At 47.1% G+C, this 21,146-nt stretch overlaps 1 protein-coding gene across 2 annotated transcripts in view; it reads right to left on the bottom strand.

The window, feature by feature from the left end:
- LOC104056358 (sodium- and chloride-dependent GABA transporter 1) overlaps positions 1–21,146 on the bottom strand; it is a 37,905-nt gene that overhangs the window by 15,460 nt on the left and 1,299 nt on the right. Inside the window, exons 2-9 of one of the 2 annotated variants that reach the window (XM_009557609.2) lie at positions 12,668–13,011; positions 7,823–7,954; positions 7,037–7,137; positions 4,382–4,491; positions 3,864–3,996; positions 2,532–2,666; positions 622–725; positions 189–313 (exon numbers count right to left, since the gene is read on the bottom strand). In XM_009557609.2, the coding sequence (XP_009555904.2) occupies positions 189–313; positions 622–725; positions 2,532–2,666; positions 3,864–3,996; positions 4,382–4,491; positions 7,037–7,137; positions 7,823–7,954; positions 12,668–12,905 (1,078 nt within the window). In that variant the 5' untranslated portion in view covers positions 12,906–13,011. The remainder of the gene's footprint in view (positions 1–188; positions 314–621; positions 726–2,531; positions 2,667–3,863; positions 3,997–4,381; positions 4,492–7,036; positions 7,138–7,822; positions 7,955–12,667; positions 13,012–21,146) is intronic. The other variant, XM_054062352.1, reaches the window with a different exon arrangement.

Genomic DNA, 21,146 nt, shown 5'->3' with positions numbered 1-21,146 from the left:
AGGTGCCTCTTGCAGCTAGAGTGCAATGAACATCAGCCACAGGTACGCGAAACCCATCTTGGTGGGAGGCTATGCAAAGAGGGTTGCACGCTTGGGTCCCAGTCAGGAAAGGCCTGGGAGCATGCCATGCTCACTGACAAATTGGTCTCAAAGGTAGCTGTCCCATCTGAAGTTGGATTTCTGCTTACCTGAGGAGGCCAGTTCGGAGATCGACTTCTTCGTAATGTGCGACATGAAGCCAACAATAGAGAAAATAACAAATCCAGCAAATATGCTTGTGGTCGAGTTTATACAGCAGACAATAATAGAGTCTCTGGAACAGAGAAAGAAAAAAAACAAACCATCTGCAGTTCCCTACCAAGAGGTCAGAAGCAAAGGGTGGGGTCAACAAAAGGCCAAGTCTTGCCAAGAGCAGTCCCTGCACCATGGAGAGGGTCACCATAGTGCAGGTGAAGTGTTAGATGTCCTGCAGGCAGGGGAGCCCCACTGCAACGACTGTAGTGTGCCTTAGGCTGCATGTTGTCAGTGAAGGTGCATAAGGGATAAGGCACCCCGGTGACCCCCTCCCTCACCCGTGAGCACTTGCTACTATGCAGGAGGCTGGAAAAAGACACAACAGACCTGTAGACATTGTTGTGGAAAGTGTTGTAGCTCCCCAGTGCAATCAGGGACCCCAGCCCCAGGCCATAAGAGAAGAAGATCTGCGTGGCTGCATCCATCCAGACCTGCAAAGAAGGAGCCGGGAGAGGAATGCAGTGGGAGGAATTCCAAGCTGGAGATACCTCCACTGCAGCAGCTCAGTGCAGGCATGTTGGGGGGGGGCTGGATGCAGAGGGGGCTATGGGCTTGGCCATCCAGCTCACCGGGGTGATCAGGACCTGCAGGCACTCAGGAGTCATGGGAGGCTTTAGTACTGGTTTCTAACCCAAGCTCCAAGGAAATGTTTGGGCTAGTGACTGGAAGCATCACAGGACCCACCTTGAAACCTGTAGCTATGCTGACTCCCAAACACTCTGAACACGCCTAAGTAAGAGACTTTTTTTCCATGCCTTTCTGAACATCTGCCTTTAGGGCTCAGATGGTGGCGCAGGCAGAGAAGAGTAATGGAGATGGCTCATTCAGCTCCATTTTGCCTACCGGGTGGTGATTCTATGCATTTGTGTCATACAGATGCAGCCAGAGCACACCGTGTCCTGAAGCCACTGCACATCTCACAGCTCTTCGGAGTTGTCGGGGCCCTTGCACCTCAGTCTCCCATGGGAACCAGGCTGCTGGGACTCTTTAACACAGGGCACTGAGTTACTTGCCTCTCCTGCCTGCAGTGTTGGGAGGAAGTAATGCTTCTTCAAGGAGGAGGAGGAGGAGCAGGGGGTCTGCATCCTCCCTAGACGGCAAGTGTATCAAGACTGCAGCCTGGCCCAGGACCAGATGCACATCCCCATCCCTTCAAAATGCATGGTTTGAGGCTGGTTTCAGGGATGGATGGGGATGGATGAAAGGTCATGCATTCTATCTTCTGGTCTGTGTCGTTTAGTCTCTGGTGTAGGTCAGAAAGGACTTGAGCATCATCTAAACATGTGCCTGTGTCCACTCGCTTTATGACAGCCCCCCACCAAGGGGTGCTGCTCCCCCCGGAGCACCATGTCCCACACTCACCCACTGTGTTGCTCTTCTGTTAGCCTGTCTCTCATTTTCAAGCATGTATTTTCTTGTGTAAACAACTCTAGAGAACAGCTTGCAACGCTGTTCCCAGTGCCTTAAAGCCTAGAAGGCACATGAAATGGGGACAGACTATTCATTTCTTAATTGCATAGTATTTAAACAGCTCTTCTCACCTTGAAAGCCCCATTTCCAGCACTAGAGACAATGCAGCTTGCAGAAGAGTTGCAGTGAGTTTCCTGCGAGAGGGATCATTGGGACACCTTGGGAAAAGATGGCTGTCCAGTTGTCCCTGCTCACACATGACTGGTGACCTCTGGAGCCACAGAGGCATTGCTGCTGCAAAAGGTAGTGTCTCTTTCACCTGAAAAACTGTGCATTTGCAAGCATTCCTGCTTCTCCTGTGTGTCACCTGTGTTTCCTCTGGCCAAAGCAATGTTACTGGCCACTGTTTGCCATTTAAGCACTTCCAAAAATTGCTGCTGCTTGTACTCTTGCACTTGTGCTGCTTCCGAGCCCTCCACGCCAGTGTCACTGCATTCTACTTTCTCTGAGAACAGCAAGCCAAGGCCAAACCACCAACCGTGGGACAGAGAAATGAGGCTCTGGAGGGCAGGCTCCTTCGATGGATTATTTTTTTACCCACCCCACTGTATGAATAACCCTGCTACAGTACAGCAGAGCTGCTGCATGGATTTCTACCCATGACGGGCCTGCCCTTCAGCTTTGTCTCAGCCCATCAGGGTCATGACTGTTTGGATAGGGAACTATTCTGGTTTATTTTTAACACTTAAAATATTCAAGGAAGGTGCCTAAGAAGACTAATAAGGAGACAATCAGGAGGTAAGAGCCTTCCTAACTAGGCTACCAACCTCAGAGTCGGTGAGCTTTCTGAAGTCAGGTGTGAGGTAGAAGAGGATCCCCTCCTTGGCTCCTGGCAACGTGACTCCCCGGAAGAAGAGGATGAAGAGCATGAAATAGGGGTAGGTGGCCGAGAAATACACAACCTGTGAAAGACACCATGGAAAAGAAGCTCTCAGTGCCTAGGAGCTTTCCTGCCTGTGGTGGCATGGGATCCGCTCTTTCCTCCTACAAGGGCTAATGGGCTTCCCATACACTGCTGCTATTGGCAACATTTCCTTGTGTTTTCTGTCCCCGGTTCCCACGCTAGTAACATTTCTGGCTGTTTGAAGTTTCTCACTGCCAATGACACGCAAGGACACACTAATCACAAAAGTAGCAGGCTGAACTCTGGACGAATTGCCCAAAGAGAAGGGAATTGCACAGGGATATATTTAGTCCACAGAAGTAATCCCTTTAAGTCATCATAACCTTATTTTGCAGAGCTAAAGCTGGTGTTTCTCTAGTCCAGTGCATCAAGCAATGTCTTGACTCCACCACTTTCTTTTCTGCACCATTGTAGGGACTCCCAGGTACATGCCGTCCCTCGTCATGGGGCCCATATTGGCAATCAACATTGGTTTGCTCCATCTGCACAGCTAAAAACTGTTTGAAAGCCACCAGGGAAGTTAACAGCTTAAGTAACCTGTGCCTGAAGTGCTTCTTTCTGATCTCTGCTCCAGATTATTCCTTTCCTAATACTGTCCCACTACACCATGCTGTGCTCTAAATAACACATTTCAGTATCTCAGAATTGTTGTTTCACTAAACTAAGCAATTACCTTTCTGCTTTGCTAGCCTGAAATGTTACACAGTGAATAACAACGTGCTTCTGATCTGAAAGTCTCTCTCCAATAGCTGAAGGGCAGCAAGAAAATTTTCAAAAGGGGTGGCGAGGTTTTTTCCATCAGCATCGTTTTAAGAGACCTTGATTTTCAAAATGGGGAGCCCAGAAGAAGTGTTGCTCTCTCAAAGGGCTGTCCTGAGGCACGAAATGTTAAGTAATCTCCAAAAATCCCTTCCCAAGTCCTTCAGAGAGACCAACCCCTCAGATTTGTGGCTTTACAGGGAAGAGTTATTCTCTATGCCTTGAATAAAAATTACCATAAACACAGTAGCAAATTTTACAAGCACAAAAGGTAAATGTCAGGAATTTAATAGCATCTACTGTGATTCTGCCTCAAAACACCATAAACTTACTTATAGCCACTCAAACAAAATTGATTCCAGGGGACATTTCAACAGCCAAGACCCAAGCATCGCAATGAGAGGCAGCACTGAAACACCCAGTCCTTGTTCCATACCTTGCCCGTCCACTCCACGCCTTTCCAGATGGAGAAGTAGACCAGCAGCCAGGCCAAAGCCAGTGTGCCAGCCAGGGGCCAGCGGAGAGTGCCGGGCTCCCCCAGGCCCCCGGACATCTGGTGCATGTTCCTCCTAGGGTCAGAGAGGTTGTGTTAAGGGAAAAGTCAAACCTTGGGGGCAGAGGAACTGGAGATCCTGCAGGCAACTGGGGGGTGAAGGGCTAGGTGCAGACAAGCATGAAAAAACACAAAGCCCTAAAGAGACCTGAGGCTTATTGTAATGGGATAAAGAAAGGAGACGGGAAGTGGAGAGGCTATTATTCCCTCTATCCATCTGACCTGTGGCTGCATAGTGCACACCATGCCCATGCCCACACTGGCCAATGGCCAGTTCTGACCCCTCTCCTGCCAAGGCTGGCCAAGCAAAGGTGCTGGCAGGCATGGCCACAGCCCTGGCAAGCAGGTGCGATGGCCACGGTGAGGACAAGAAACCTAGTATAGGCTTTATGTGGACGTACTCCCAGAACTCGGTGACGGCGCTGGTGAGGTTGGTCGTGTCACTCAGGGAGTAGTTGGAGAAGCAGCGGTCAGTGTTCCAGGCATTCCCGCAGCTCTGCCATGGCAGGTCCTGCACCAGCACAAGCACAGCAGGTTATCATTAATGTGACATCTCTGAAGAGCATCAATGAGAAGAGAAATTTGGCTGCTTTTAAACTGAAACACATTTTGGGTTTTGTTTACCAAGAGGCAGAGTGTCTCCTCTGGATGGGCAGGAACTGTACAGCCCAAAGCATGAAACAACTTTCCAAAATAATGATAAACTGTGACACAGATTTTCCAGGAAACAATATCATGACGTGATTAGGGCAGTGCTGTAGTTCTAATAAAATGCTAGCAATTCCCCAGATAGAAAGCCATTTCCAATTAACTGTTGGTAATTAACAGTTACTAATTAAAACAGCCACCAATCAAAATAGCTCCAGGGGAATATTGTGTTTGTAATCATTACGGCTTTTGGCTAGCTGCACTCAACAAGTGGTTGGAATTTTCTACACAAATAATAAACACAGATTTGTTTCCTATCTCTCATTTATACCAAGCCTCAATGCTTAAAAAGCAACGTTGCATTGAGAATGGAGGCTATCAGCTTGTCTATACGAATAAACTACTGTAACATAAACCCAGAAGTAAATTCAAAGCACGGTAACTACTTCATGTTGTTCCCTGCCCAATTTATTGGCAGCACAAAGGGATTCCTGGGTTATGCTTACACTGTGGGTAGCAATGTGATGGCAGCACATCACTACAGATTTAATACAATCAGCTCTGGTGCTGTGAGCGATGAACTGCAGCATCAAGGCCTGTGTGAGCATGGGGGCCAACTCACCCATGCCATGTTGTGTCATGGCCAAAGTAGCCCAGTGTGAGCAGCTCAGATATGTCTCCAAGCTCAGCAATCTTATTTCCTGAGTGCAGTGCATGTAGATATATTCAGAACGGCTATTCTGGATTATTTCTCTCTGCAGATTAGACCTCAGGCTCCAGGTCAACAAAAATTTAAGAAGGTATTTGTATCCATACCTATTCATCCATGAACATAGACCTCTTTACAAATACGGTCTGTGTTTTAAGAGCTTTGTAGGATTGGTGCCTTTGAGTGCTATCTTTATTCCTCATCTAAATCAATTCACTCCAGCAGAAGATTCCCTCCTAAGGTGCAATTTGGCTTGGCAGAAGAAGGGCTGTGGATGGGCAGGCTGTTTGCACCCACCCAGTGATTTCATTGTGAACTTGCTAATTGCACTGAAGCAAATGCAATGGCTCAAGCAGCTCCGCACAGCAGCCCTTAAACCAAGCATTCCACACGTCACAGACATTGCACGGCTCTTATAAGGACGGACAGGCAGAGGAACAGTTTGTTGCTGCTCCATTTCCTCTGAATTTCAGAGGACAGAAACTGCAGAAAGCAAGCTGGACTCCTAATGAGGTTCAAAATTCTCCCAGTGATATGTTGGAAGGACAAGGGATCTGCATCAGACTAGCTTATTTATTTATTTATTTATTTATTTTATTTATTATATGTATTTTTATCTCTGGTAAAATAAAAGGCCTTGAGCCAAACACCTGCATCTACCTGTGTAGAGATGAGCACTGTCACCAGTTGCATCTGTGACACCTGAAAGCCTCATCTTAAGATGCATCCTACCCAATCTGTAACTGTTATGAGTACCTTTGGGGCAGACTTTTGTTCATTTCGGAATTTCCGAATCATGTATGACTGACAATTTTACACTGGACTCAGGAACCTACAGTGGGTATTGGTGGTAGAAGTACCACTGAGAATGCCAAACAGAATATTTTAGCAAAAGTCTTGACAGATATTTGAGATTTTTGATCAAATAAAAAGTGAAACTGGATGTACAGAATTCACATCAGCACTTCAGGGTTATAGCTAAATTATAGCTAAATTAAATGAAAAAAGATCCCATGTGAAGCATGGGGTTGATGTATTCAAGACTGCAGGTTGCTCAGAAGGATAAGTTAAAGGAGCTCTTTACAGCTGTTGAAATAAATCATTCAGCTACCAACAAGTGAATGTGATGCGTGGTTCTAACCTTATGCATTAGAAGACCCTGCTATGGGAGACAAACCCTCTAGAAACCACAACAACAAAATACTTGCTAAGGAACAGCCACAAGCAGATGTCTAAATGTTTTCTGAATAATTTTTCCCAGCAGGAAAAAAATCCCCAGGATTTCATTTATCAAGAGAAGCATAAATAAAGGCTAATTAAGGTCAGGACTAAGTTCTGGGTAATAAGAACATGTTGTGACAAAACCAGTTGTGGAAATACACAGCTCTTAGATTTGCACAGATTTAGAAATACACCAGAGACAGGGAAGGAGTAGGAAACACTTCCCAGTAAGGGGATGGGACTAGACCTTCCAGATGTCCATCCTCAGTAGAGGACAAGCATCGGTATCCACGAGCAACACACAACTGCCTCCAGGGATGATGAGCCTCTTTAGGAAGTGTGCTGACAAAGGCTCTTTGCATGAACTACAAGCAGCTAGTGTGTGTTTTGTGGTATGAAGAACTCACCTGCCCATAAAGAAAGGAATAAAGACCCAGAACACAGCCAATGCCATGTTGTAGATAGGTCTGTGACTCACCGTGGTAAAAGAGTTGAAGAGATAGTAGAGAGCCCATGCAATGATGACAATGTAGTAGATGTTCAGCCAGAAGGAGAGGACCACAGCTGCCAGCCCCACTCCTGTGAATGAAGGCAGAGAGCAGCATCAATCCTGGTGACTGATGCCCAACTAATACTACAATGAGTTTTATGGCAAAGCCAGAAAAAGAAAACAAGTTCATCAACACAGCACCTGATGCAGCACCTACACTGAACTAGTCAGCAAGGAAGGCTTATTCCCTCACATATCTCAGCCACTCATTTCTAATAGATTAGCAGTGTTACATTTCAGTATGCTACAGGTACTTTAGGGACAGAGCTCCATAAACCAATGGTCTAGTCACTTTGATGGCAGAATTGCTCTTTCCTACATCCAGGGTATTTCACCACTAGTTTCCAGAGTGATGCTGCTCCAGACATGGCAACAGGTTTGCATTCCCTACCTACAGCTTTCCCATGCAATTGAAGTGAGCCCACATGAGGAGTGTTGGGGCAGATCTTCTGCAACCAGAGACCCTTCATTGCAGTTCTGCTGCAATAAAGTGCCTTGCGACTACACAAGACTGCTTGAACAGAGCACAGTGTTGTTAATGACTGAGGTCATCAGCATCAATGACAGTTTGATAAAGACAGAAATAAAAAACTCCCCTCATCTGCCACCCCATTCCAGTCCCCAGGATTTGGCTGATTTGCTTCCCAAAACACCGTTGAAGGGTGTTTGTCTGTAGTTATGTGCCATCACCTTCACAAACTTATGCTACAGTACCTTTAAACATGGGTGCTAATTTCCATACTCCCAGTCCTCCGACAGAGGTATACTGGCCCAGAGCGGTTTCCAGCAAGAAGAGAGGAATTCCAGCAAACACCAGAGTCAGGAAATAGGGAATGAGGAAAGCCCCTGAAAGAAAGATCAATGTTATCAGATGGCTTCCCCTTTTACCAAGAAGTAAATGCTTCCAGCTGCAGCTTGCCACTCCACAGCACCCACATGATGAGGACCAGACTTGCTCCGAGGTGACAGTTTGCAGATGGAGTTGGTGTATTTAGTAGGTCTCCCGTTGACATCATCACTGACTTCCTCTTACCTGTTGCTACCAGTATGGATATATCTGTATCATATATATACATATATACTGGCATCATTATGTATGGGTCTTGCTTGATTTTAGGCCATGCTAAGCCAAATCTGACAATGAACTCAGAAGCCTAGACACTGACATTGGTAAGTTGTTCTTGTTGATGTGTTCTGCAGCAGCTCCCAGTTCTTCATCTGGGGTAAAAGGGTACAGGAATACTTAGCATTGGCCACTATTTACTTTGTTTATAGCTATTTCAGTCTTTAAGGAAACTTAAACTGTATTTTAAGGAAACTTAGACTGTATTTGCTCTTATAACAGCCCTATACACCTCCTCATCCCTCCTCTTGGTTTTACTCTTAAGATGACTGGTGAAAACATTATTCCTTTCTAGGGACCCCATGGAGATCATCTCATCATTAGAAATGAGGTAGTGCAGCCATTCAGTATAGACATTCTTTTCACTCTGTTATTAGAAGAGCAAGTACAATAGGAGAGCCTCGATGTGATTTAAAGGATGTAATGTTCAGGACATCTGATTTCTAGAATTTTGGACAAAGCTCATTTTCCAGCTTCCTCACGTGTGTGCTGGAGCATGCCATTGTTCCAGAGGTAAACAGACTGTTGCAGAAAGATGATAGTTGGGTAGAGAGAGGAAACTCTCTGTTTGCTCAGAAGCAGCTGGCCATGTCCAGAACAGCAATAGTTTCTGCACTAGCCAGAGGTCCGAGCTGTCAGTCTGAGTCTTCTCCTCCACGCATTAGTGGGAAAGCAAACACAGAGCCAACAAGCAAATCCACTCCGGAGTGCGGCAGCTCAGCTTGCACCTGGCAAAGCCAGGCTCCAGCAGCTGCTCTCCAAGGGCAGAGAAGCAGTGAGGCATAGCCAGGGATGCTGGCTCAGTGGACACCCAGCTGGGGCTGCCTGCCTGCCAAGCAGGGAGCTGAGTCCAGCTGGGAGAGGCAGGCGCCAGCACCTGGTGTGGGAGTCCGTGGGAGGCAGCATGCAAGAGGAGATGGCAGCAGGTGGCAGGGAGAAAATATGCTCCAGGCTAGCAGCTTGATGACCATGAATCTAAATTGCAAGCTGGCATGGAAGCGCAGGCTGTCAGCTTCACCAGCAGCCTGGCATGGGAGAGCGAACAGCTTTGAGCATCGCTGTGGGAGGAGCGCTTCCCATTCAGCATCCTCCCCTGCATTCTCACTAGCCACTACAGCCTGCAAGGCTAAGACAGGTCCAGCCCTGCAGGAGCCCTGTGGGAAGCCATAGCCTGCTCCGAGGATACAGATGCTACCTTGCTACCATTGTGTCTGGAGACTGAGCTTATCAGCAGTCACTGCCTCTGGTTCACTTACGTTGTAAGCAGCTCATGAAATTTGGCCACAGCCCTGTCAACCCTGCATTTTTTCATCTACAGCAGGCCAGGAAGGTTTATAGGTGAAAAAATTTATTATACTATTGAGAAAAAAAAGAAGCAGACAAACATTTGGACTCATGTCATTTATCCTGACTTGACAAAAATCTTTTAGATTAGACAAAAAGCTACAAACCAGACTGCAACCTTGAAGTGAGGGCTGTTAGCAATGGCACTGCCACTCTGGAGGGTCAGGTCCCTGAGCAGGCACAGGGTGTCACACAGCCAGAGGTGAAATCACTGGAAATTTGCATCTAAAATTTGCATGCCTGTGCCTAAATCCTCCGCACAGAGAGAGAGGGATAATCTCTGCCCCTGGATGGACTCCTGGAAGGTTTGATTTAGTTCCTGGGCCTGGTACAAATGGTTGTGTATGACCTTGGGAGAGCTCAAACCTGTCTCCAAAGTCCATGGGTCAAAGGGGTGATGGTGCTGGTCCTGCCTTGCCTGCTCAGGGTACCAGGCCTTGGAGGCAGGGAAGGATCACACAGTGCCTGGCACTCACTGTGCAGCCCCAAATCTCTGCCTTCCATCTCTAGCTCCTAATGCCGAACAGTAAGAAATAGTAATTAATAGCTAAAACAGTGAACACTGCCCACAAATCAGAAGTTGAGCATTGAAAGCTGTTCCATGCCATTGCTTGGAGTCTTGACATGTAAATGAGAAACGCATGACGCTTACTTAAATAAATGTGCTTTTCCCAAGTCATTCGAGCCCAGGATCTCACAATTTTTAGCACCTACTGACCTGCACTTAGAGTAAGTTTAGAGGTTAGTAAAATGCTGTTGACATCAGGAGGACTGCATGAGGTTAGAAATCGGTGTAGCGGCTGGAGTGTTAGTCATAGATGGGCACATTAAGCTGTGCGCAGAGTCAGCATGGAGCCCAGGCATCACTTTGAGTAAAGCCCACTCCCCGTAGCGGATGGGCCTTGCGCTGGGCTGCTGAATATCCCCTAATTATGTGCCCAATTACAATGCGGAGCAAATCAGCCATGAGCTGATACAATGTGACAGCGGTAAGTGAGATGACAATATTTCCATTCAGTTCAATTTGCCTGTGCGTAATGGAAGCAGCCCACACAACCGTGCTCTGAGCAGCGCACATACAGGACGCTAAAATTAGAGTCCCACCCACAGTCTGCTCTACTCTGGAGGCGCCTCCATCGGGGTAGAGCCAAGATGGTGCCCACCCAATTGTGAATCAGATGCCGTGCGACCCTTCCTTGCTGCTCCCCATCAGCTCCCAGTGACGCTTTTGTGCGTCAGCTCTCCTGCCTGTCTCCAGCATCAGCAGCCTCCACTTGCTGCTCGTTATTGCCGGCTGTGGGAATAATTTTGTCTGCAAACAGCCAGAGCAGATTGGGGTGAGAAGAACCAGCGATACAGGCTACCATGAACAGCATGAACCAGTAGATGAAACAGGGCATCTGAGAAGAGACAGGCACCAATTCCAACTTTTCATCTGTTTGGCGTTTTCGCTTGCAGCTGGCTGATCCCTCTGTGTGCTTGTAGCTGCTGGGGCAGAGATTACTCTGTGTGCCATTGCTAATGCTAATAATAGTGTTCTGCACCTCCACAGTATCCTCCATCCTAGGGTCTCAGCTGACTTTATAAATAGGATTGATTTTAGCTTCAAAACACCCTTCATCTAATTATAGCTATTGTCATCCACACTTTTATGTGGCTCAGGAGACAGAGCCATGGGCAGCATGATCTGATGTGTTAGAATGGTGCAGCAATCACAGGGCAGAGACTGGGCTAAAAAATACTGCTGGGACTTAGCCACGGGGCTAATGTTGTAAGAGGAGGGGTAGTGCAGTCAGGTGCCAGAGAGCGGCTAGGTAAAAATGGCAGACTTGCACCCTAGCTCTGGTGGTGGTGGCACAGGGTCTCATGCGTAGACCTGGTTGGTTCCCATAAACCTTACCCAAGTCAGCCACACACTCACGCCTCTGCACAAAATGACATAGTAAGTTTGAAATTTTCTTGTCAAAATGGATAACTGTCCAGTCTCCCACTAGGACTCACTCCACGTGCTTCAGAGATAGGGCCAAGATTCTCCTAAATGCCGTGAAGCCACATGGATAGACAGCTTCAAGGAACTAGACCTGTTTTCTCTTTCCGAGCATAGGAGGAGAAGAGCATTTTACACCACCTACAGCATGGACAGCAGAAGTGGGCTGGTGATACGAGGGGGAGTCATGAGAGCAAAGACAAAGCAGGTTTTGAAAAGGTAATTCAAGGCAAAAGGAACAGAAAAAAAGACATGGAGATGAAATGTGAGAAGATACCCTCAGATCAGCATGAATGAACGTGGCACTGGGAACAGGGACTCTGGGTGGTGAAGACCTAAGAGGGAAGTAAAGAGAAATATAGGAAGACCAGCAGGAAATAATAAAATTATATATACGGTGTTAAAGGGGAGGAGAAGGGGTTTGGACTTGTGTGGGAAATTTGAGAAATGGTTCAAGGAGGTAAACAGCTTCTCAAGGGCCAGGGGTGGGGAGGTTATTTTAGTAACAGGCACAAACAGCGGGAGAGTTGAGGGATGAGGGGAGGGGAGAAGAAAGAGCCTCTGCTCTACTGACACCAAAGCAGCCCATACTCCTCTCCAGAAAAGCATCTCCCTGACAAGGCTGGAGAAATAGCACCATTTTAGAGGGGGGCTGGGGCATAAGACTGTATTTTCTGACTTAATTAAAACATGCAGAAAGTCTGTAGCTGGGCAGGGAGCTGATTCCCCAGATCACTTGACTTCTAGCCCAACACTGTTTCCCCATCTGCCTGTCTTCCTCTAGTCTTGCAATGCTTTGGCAAGATCTTGGCACAGGACTGGTAGGAAAAGGATGTAATGGTGTAATAATAAAAGGAATTCTAAAAGCCAGTGTTAACTGACAAAACTCAAACTTGTTATATTTTTGAGGGCTGATTCTTCTACTTGCACTTGCTAGTGAAGCCCACAGACCATGGGAACTAGTCTCCTGAAGCTTAGTAATTCACATCATGAGGGAGAACTCAGGTATGAGACCGGCTGCTTGCCTGGACCCACACCAAACCAAAGCCTGGTCAGGCATCAAGGCTGCTCAGTGATGACCACAGGTGCTGTGCATTTCTCTCACCTCCTCCATTCTTGCCACAGAGATATGGGAAGCGCCACACATTACCCAGTCCAATAGCATAGCCCACACAGGACAGCAAGAAGTCAAATTTCCCCTTCCAGGAGCCTCTGTCTGGGATCTCCTTCTTCTTCTTGGTGCTCAGAGCCCCAGGAGTGATAGGCTCTGGGTCCTCCAGGGCTGCCTCCTTCACTTCGGAGGGAGAGCTCAGCTCCACGGAGGTGTTGTCCATCTTGCCCATCGTGACTCAGATGTATGGCCACACTTGCTCAGAGACTGGAGAAGCAGGAAGGGCAGCCTCCACCCCAGCTGACCACAGATGAAATGGGGAGCACTGGACAAAGCTCCTGATGAGAAAGCAGAGAATTAAGGTATCCTGCGTTAGCATAGCAGGCTTAGAGAATGTCCTTGCTGGGTCTGAGGTGGACTTACTAGATACACTACACACCAGGGCAGCCTATCCATGCCACCTTCCTTTCCCCCGAGTGAAAAAGAAGGATAATTTTGCTTTGTTCCATAGCCACCCTTTTGAGGACCCACTGTCACATGACTAAGACCTAGCCTATTGCACACAGCAAACCTCGACTCTCATCTTCTCCCTTCTTCATTGTGGCATCTACTCTGCAAGAAACACTCCAGGAGCAGTATGCATGCCGGAAACTCACAGTCTGTGGGTGACCCACCATAGAGCAGTCCAGGCAGATAAATACATCTAGCATGTCTCATCGACAGTGAAGAATGGCATGATGGAAGTACCACATCCCCCAGGTCTGGGGCCCAAAACTGAGTGCACCAGCCACAGACTGATATGAGAGACTTTGTGCCCCAGCCAGCCATGCATGGCTGTGGCAGCGTAGCTTTGCAACGGCACCTCTGCTATGGACATACCTCATACTGCAATTTGACGCCTTAATCCCCTGTCATGGCAGTGACATAGCCATGATCACAGCTGTGCAACTGCAATGGTTGGCAAGGATATCACAGATCTGCTCAGCATCTCCTTGTACACTATGTCAGATGTGATATTGTAATCTCCAGGTGTATTCATAAAATGCTTACTAGTGACTATGGCCAGTCTGTGAACTACCGAAATCCCACTAAGTCAGGATCTCAAAGTCCTGAGGATTAATTGTACAAGCCTGACTAAAAATTTAATGAATATTTCCATCAAGTTTAAGCCCTAAGAAGACTATAACCAGCACACCAAAACACTTTGTAAGGAAGGTGAGAACAGGCTATGTTATTACACCGGTGTCTAAACCAATATTGCACTCATGTCTTGAAAACTAAGTGTAGTTCTCCATTTCCCTTACTGAAGCTCTTGCAAAATAAGAAAAAGGCATGGAATAGAGCCAAAAGATTGGTCAAAATTGTGGAACACCTTTCATACAAGGAAAGGCTAAGTGAACTCGGATCCATCATCCTATGGAAGAGATGACTGACAAGATCCTATAAACATATCAGTGTCATAGAATACAAATATTCACCATTTCTGACTCAAGAACCACAGGTGATTAAATCAAGGAAGCAGGAGGTAGGTTGAAAAAGAGCAAAAGGTGATTCTCCACAAAATGCACAGCTATAGAACAAGACTCCCCACCTGAGAACACAGTGGGTTCTAAGGGCTTACATGACTTCAAAAAGAAAATGAAGAGGAAAAATAAAGGAAGGAAAATCTACCAGGTGTTAGCACCATGGTTCAGGAAATCCCTGAGATGCAAGTTGTTGGAGGCTGAGAGACTCTTCCAAGGAAGTATTGCTCACTACCTGGTTCCTGGTTTTATCCTCTTCCCTCAGTATCTGCCCTCAGCCAGTGCAGAAGGTAGGGTCTGGAACTGGCATGGAGGTGGCTCTCAGCCCATTCTCAGTCCATTTTACATAGAGCTGAATGTAAGCCTCCACTAGGGACCATAAGAGTGAGCAACACTCATCTCCCGGAGAAGTCTGTTGACAAAAAAAATTTCCAGATGCCTACATAAAAAAAAAAACCCAAAGAGAAAAAATGAGTGAGTACATCAGGAAAAAAAGCAACACTACGAAGAGACAGCATGCTCTAACCCTAGTTAAAGCTGGCCTTGCCTGAGCTGCCTACTCTTGGCAGTCTTGCCTCCTAAGCAAACTGTACCCATTGGCCCCATGGGATGCCTGGGGAGCTCATTAAGTAGCATTTCTAAAGTATCCTGAACAGAGGTGGTCCCCCAAGCCCAGGCTTAATAGCAGTATTGGCACCTGCTTACTACAATCAACACTGTATGATTTACAGCAGATGGATTTCTTTCACCCACAGAACTTGTTGCTTAGGTTAGAAAAACTGAGTCAACAGTGAAGGGAATGGCGGAACTGAAATGGAATAACTGTAATTCGTTCTGGTACATCAATGGAAAAGGCAGAAAACTCCTTGCTGCAAGGTGGAGGCCATAGTAACCAAAGCACTCTGAGCTGTGGAGCCATCCCTGAGCCTCACAAGTCCTTTAGCCCAAGGATGGTTGCAGGTAAGCCCATAAGTAAGTGGCAGCATGCAAAAAGCCTTCTGAGGAGAAGAGACCATTTCACACAGCCTATGAGGCAGATGTCAGGAGAAAGCATTGCTGGACATTCAAAGCAAAGGCTCTGGTGGATGAATTCCCTTTCTCCCTTGGATCTGGTGACAGCACTGTCACACCAGCTCCTAGCTCTTCAGTAAGGCAGCGAGCAAAAACATTATATGGGACATGTAGTAGGAAAGTAAAATAAAGACAATTTATAAATCAAAACAGAAGAAACAGCACCAAAACGCCTGGGAAGAACTCAGATCTGGGCTAAGTCAGTATAATTAGCTATGCCTGGAGCCATAAAAAATTAGGCTCAGCAGAAGACATTTTGACTCACATTTTATCTGAGATAAGAAACAGTAGGTAAGCAGGTATCATAAAAAGTACGTGTACATCCTTTCCCCTGTTCTTGCTGCCACAGTTCTGGAACCATACTACAGGTAGGTGATCAGACCTCATATTTCATATATTTGGGGCAGGATGATAGTGGAGCAGCAGACCACACTTTCCTTACCCAAGAAGCAAGGCCCTTCATCTCCAGCTATGCCAAATTCTAACTAGATTTATACAGGTTTCTCCACAGGCAGTAAACAGAAAAACAGTGAAGTGGACCCAGTGAAGGTTCATGCCACCTACTGTCCTGTCTCCTGTAGTGATGGATGATTAGGGCAGAAGGGTTCATGCATGTCCTGCAGCCTGGACATGCCATGTCCTTCCCCAGACACGGAGCTCTGACCAGAAAAATCCAGGCATCAGTCGCTCCAGGATAAGTGTTTGACTCCTATGTTTAGAGATCAGCTAACACACTGGACAAGTGGTTCTACTGAGAAAAAATGCACCAGCCCTCCATTTATCCACGTGGGTCTACACCAGTGTAAGAGCAGGGCTCTGCCCCGTGCTAACAGCCTAGAGAGCACAGAGTCGTTTCAGCAGCACTCTGTCATGTCACATTATTCATTCTGAAAAGCAAACAGGGCTTTGGGCACAGCAAAATGCCTGAAGGACTCAAAATGATAATCAATAAGACCAGAGCTACAAGCTGGAGGTGGGCTCTGCTTCACAAGGACTTGAAAACAAGGTCAAAGAGTTTAAACATGACACTATAGCTGGTTTCTCATGCAACTTCTTCTAAATAGATCATGGTCTGAAGCTAAGACTTTCAAAGCAATTATTAAAAGTTAGGCTCATGAATTCCTGGCAGTAAAGCAGGGACCTCAGTTTCACAGAGTCATGCAGAAGGCCTGGTCCTCTGCTGCTCAAGTCAGTAAAAACCATTGCATGATCTCCAGTGGGTACAGAGCCAGGCTGAAACGCATTCTGGGAAACAGTTCTTCCCCTCCTGTTTTTGAGGAATTTCACTTAAAATAAGAAAATAGCCCGAAAAAGTATTACTGCCACTTGAGACGCTGCCACACAAAACTTGTAGCAGTGGTGACCTTTTTGTTTTCCCCTGCTTCAGTGTGAAATATTAAGAGCCTCCACATATCTGACAGAACCCAAAATTTCAAAATATTGCCCGAAATAAAAGAGCAAAATTACCTGTGGAAACACACGTAAGAAAAACTTACATACCTCTCCACTTTCTATTTGTCAGTGCTTTAACAGCCACATAAATCACTTCTGACCTATGCAGGTAGAGCCACAATTAGTTTAATTACACAATGCAGGATGTTGTTCAGTCAATTAGACTTTTCCTTCCATCCACACCATTTTAACGACAGCCAAGTAGCCCCAAGGCTCTTGCGTCTTGTTTAGAGCTGTGACTGGCTGATCAGGGCACAGCAGTCCCAGATGACTTTCTGCTCGCTGCAGCAGGAGCATATGCTTGAGCTTCCCACATCAGTGAAAGCAGGTGGGGCTGGGAAAAAGCCCCTTGTGGGAACCCAAGGGTGCTGGTGGAGTGCTGACCTCACACAGAACTTGCTTTGGGCTGGAACATCTCTGTCCCGCCTGGCTGGGTCAGGTAAACAGAGAGGCTTATGTTTCACAGCCCTCTCCATTTATTGCCCAAGAGACAGCCATCACAGCCACCCAGCCTTTCATCTCCCTTCCTCTGAAGAAAGGAGGTTGCTTGGTTATTGGAGAAAGCAGCGCTCACAGAGGACACGAGAAGAAAATAAATCAGCCCTCCTGGGTGATGGATCTTCCAGGTGGCCTCCACCCCCTTTTTCCACTCTCCTGCATGAGACTTGGGTTGTTGATGTCCATGTGTGACCTGTGGCTGTTCCCAACCTCCCTCCTCCAGCAGCCTCAGGTGACACGCGTCACTTCTAGTAACATGGCAAGTGAGGTTGGCACCACACCACAATCCTATCCAAATGAGCAGGGCAGCAAGGCAGGCATGAGCCATATTTTGTAAACCATTAAACAAACAGGACATGCACATGAAGCCAGAACACAATTTGGGGCCCGTAGCAACAATTCTAGGAGGGCTGTGTCAGTCCCTCATGGCCCTGAAAAAAGCAACTGAGCTGCTGACACAGGCTGCAGCCTACTGCATGGTTGCTTTATCAAGCAGCACCTTGATTTTTGCATTACACAAGCAGGAAGAATCAGGTCAGCCATTGCAATGCCCTCCCTGGATGCCCACTTGAATCTCCTTTGGCTTTTCACCCCACAGTGCGAAGCTGAGTCAGACCCTGCTTCACCCACCACTGCTGCTCCTGCCCCAGTGGCTGGGGCTACCTCATGTGTTTCTTTGTGTGCTTTTCTTGAGCGATGCATACAATGCAGTCTCTAAGCCATTTAAAAAGCACTTTTGTTTAAAGCTCATCCTGGCACCTGAGAAGCTTCCTCAGGGAGCAGAGAGCCAGCAGGGCTCCCTCTTTGCTCCTGCAGACTGTCCAGACCCAGCCCAAGAAGAGCAGCTGTGTGAGGACTGAAGAGGAGCCTCGCTCTGTTCCCATGGTGGCAGCCTCCGAGCAGACTGCATGCAGCTCCCTGAACCCCTGCAGGCTTCAAGATTGGAGCAGACAGACAAGTGGCTTAAAGGCATCCCTGTCTCCATCCTCCTCAGCAAAATTACCACATTAGAAAGATTAAAGTCCTATTTCTGCCCATTTTAAGTGTGCTGATTAAATAAAGAAGTGATTTCCTTCCCTTATACAGTGCAGGCTGGCACACTGAGATGCTGGTTGCACACCACTAGTAGTTTATACAGTTTTCCTACACTATTCTTTTGCCCTACCTAAAGAAACATAGACACTTTTAGCCCAATGTTCTTGTACAAGGGCTCGTCTGTCTATTCCCACCGCAAGTTACATTTCGAGCTCACTGCTGAGTTTCACCCATACTTGAAAAAGGAGAACAGCCCTCAAAGACATCCAGTTCCTGGAGAAGCAGGGCACGGAGAGAGGCAAGAGACTCATCTTAGTGCTTTTCCTGAGGAAGGGCCATGGGGTGGCATTGGGAGTGCGCCATCATGCATCTTGTGCCAGCAAGCCAGCATGTACAGGGCCAGGGAGGAGTGAGGCAGCTCCTAGGAGGGCAGTCTGGAGACATGCAGGGGTACTGAAAATGGGATAGTGTGGGGGACTGGAGAGACAGTAAACACTGCCTTAAGGGACCTGTCACAAGAGGTGGAGGGACAGAGGACATCATGAAGAGAAAAGCAAGTATTGTTAGTGCTGCTGAGCAAAAATACCCAAACTATTCCTCCTCTAGGACAGTAAATGGTTTTTTGCACATATTTCTCCATTTTTCTTGTACATACATCTCAGGAACAACATTGAGTGGCTTCCTTTGCCTGCCTTGTTCCTTGCTAAGGGATAATCCCACTCTAGGAAGGCTAATGGAAAAAAACCTTCTAGTGACTTCAGTGAGAACATCACTGAGGCAGAAATGCCTAAAAATGATCACAGAGGACAATCTCAGATGGAATTTCTCACATGCCTTATAGCTCCTGTTCCCTTCCATTACAGTCCAGTGTGGTGTCCAACCATAGTGCGGTCAGGGGTTGGCATTGGCCCCTTCATTCTTTCCCCCCAGAGAGGCTGCAGTGTCACAGCTCAGACAACGCAGCATGAGTTACTGCTCCTTCTGGCCACTACCTTATCAAAACCGCACCTCTGAGCTACGATTTTAGCTCAAATCTTCAGTGGGACCATGGCCTTCATAGAGGTAAATTTGTCCATCTCGCCAGGAGACACAAGTACTGTGCCAAAAAGACAAATATGTGCTATGTGCAATAGGGGAAATAATAACTTTGTACATGCAGAGCTGCATTTGATGGACCTTCAGAGACCTTGCAAGTAATGTCAGTGGTTATTTGGTGTATTGGGCATATGTTTGTGGGTTTGTTTAATTTCTTTTTTTCTTTATGAAGTCATCAAACAGAGCAAATTCGATGAAATTTGTCTTGCAATAGAAAGTGACAACTTTCACCCGAGAAAGTCACCTTGGACTTTGGTGCCACAATTTAATAAAGAAAAAGTGAAAAGGGGAAAAAAAAAAACACAAGGAAAAAGCAAAAAACAGGTGTCAGAATGATCCAGAGACTGACCTGAAGTGTCCTGCATGGCAGGAGAGTGATTGCTCCTTAGCTTGTGTGGCAGAAGTGCAAAGGACTGGCCATTGTGCATGTCCCGTGTGGCCAGGAAGCTCACAGCTGGGGACATGGCCCATCTGCAGGAATTAATGACTACAGCTTGCTCCATGCCATCCAGCAGCTGCTGCTCTTGCAATAAGAGAAGTGGGTCAAAACCCTGCTCTGGTTCAAAAACCTCTGCTACTACGTTCAGCTGAAAGAACAAAGGGAATGATAGATGGGAGGAGGATGAGGCAAAAAGCACACCTTTCTCCTGCTTCTTATGGGCAGGGTAAGGCAGCTACCAGATGCTGCTTCAATTCACCAAGAACTCATTCAAAATGTGGCACCTGTGATGCTGCCCAGCACCTACTGGCACACATATTCGGCTCTGAGAAAGGCTTGAGCCTCACTATGCAGAGGACAACATAGTTTTCCTGCTGCAGCACTGCCAAGCGAAAAGCTGTGTCCCACTTTCAGATGCCAAAACTCTTTGTTCTCCTTCTCCATGAAAATGGAGATAATCATGTCGCAGAGCCCTGGGGCTGTTCTGAGGCTCCACTTGTTCGTACACTCTTTTGGGGTGGAAAATAAAGAACAGCATAGCCAGCTCCCTCGTCAGGAATCATGCGTGAGCACTGTTAGCTGACAGCCTCTTGGCTGAGGTTTTCCTCAAAACAGTCCAGAAAACGTGCTCGTTACCTAGTAAGGGCACCAACCCCTGCCATCTAGGATCAGCCTGCAATGACCTGGGCATTATCTCTTCTGGCTTAACACTCAGACATTCCTTCTCCTCTCCTTGCAAGCCATGGAGCGTTGCAGAATGAGCAACTCTTCCCCCAGGGATTGTGATATCAGGAGATAATGCAGATAAAGGAAAGGCCATTGCCCCCAAGCCTTGGCTGGAGACCTGAGACACAGCTTACAGAGCCAGTCCATATCAGAGTGTGGACCCTGACCCTCCAGGGCCAGGCACAGCCCTGACTGCATTAGCATCTTCACAGAGGCCAGGCATGGCTCTTGCTTGCTGTATCCCCAATGAATAGGACCCAGCACCGTGGGAAGATCTACCCCAAGATAAGGACGTTAGTTGTTTATTCCTTGTGCCCGTTAAGTTTCTCCAAAAGAAAACACATTTCCAGCTGCAAGTCTTTGGCTTGATTTTTGGTCTCCTCAGCAGAAAATTCCAAACTGTGGCAGAACTACTCTTGGAGGGAAAAGAACCAAATTTCAACATGCCAGAGGTCTTCACCAGATGCTGACAGAACCATAACAAGGTCATCAGTGAACTGAGGAGCCTTTGTTAGCCAAGCAGCAGCTGTCTCTTCATTCAAGCAATAGTCACAGGAGCTGAGGACCAGGGAGAAGGTAAGAGGGGAGGGAGGGGGTGGATTAATTTGGCCAGTTCTCTGGTGCTGTGGAGACA

Source organism: Cuculus canorus, chromosome 1 (assembly GCF_017976375.1).
Source record: "Cuculus canorus isolate bCucCan1 chromosome 1, bCucCan1.pri, whole genome shotgun sequence".
NCBI lineage: Eukaryota > Metazoa > Chordata > Aves > Cuculiformes > Cuculidae > Cuculus > Cuculus canorus.
The sequence above is the reverse complement of the archived record's forward strand: the minus strand, read 5'-3'. Positions and strand labels throughout refer to the sequence as shown.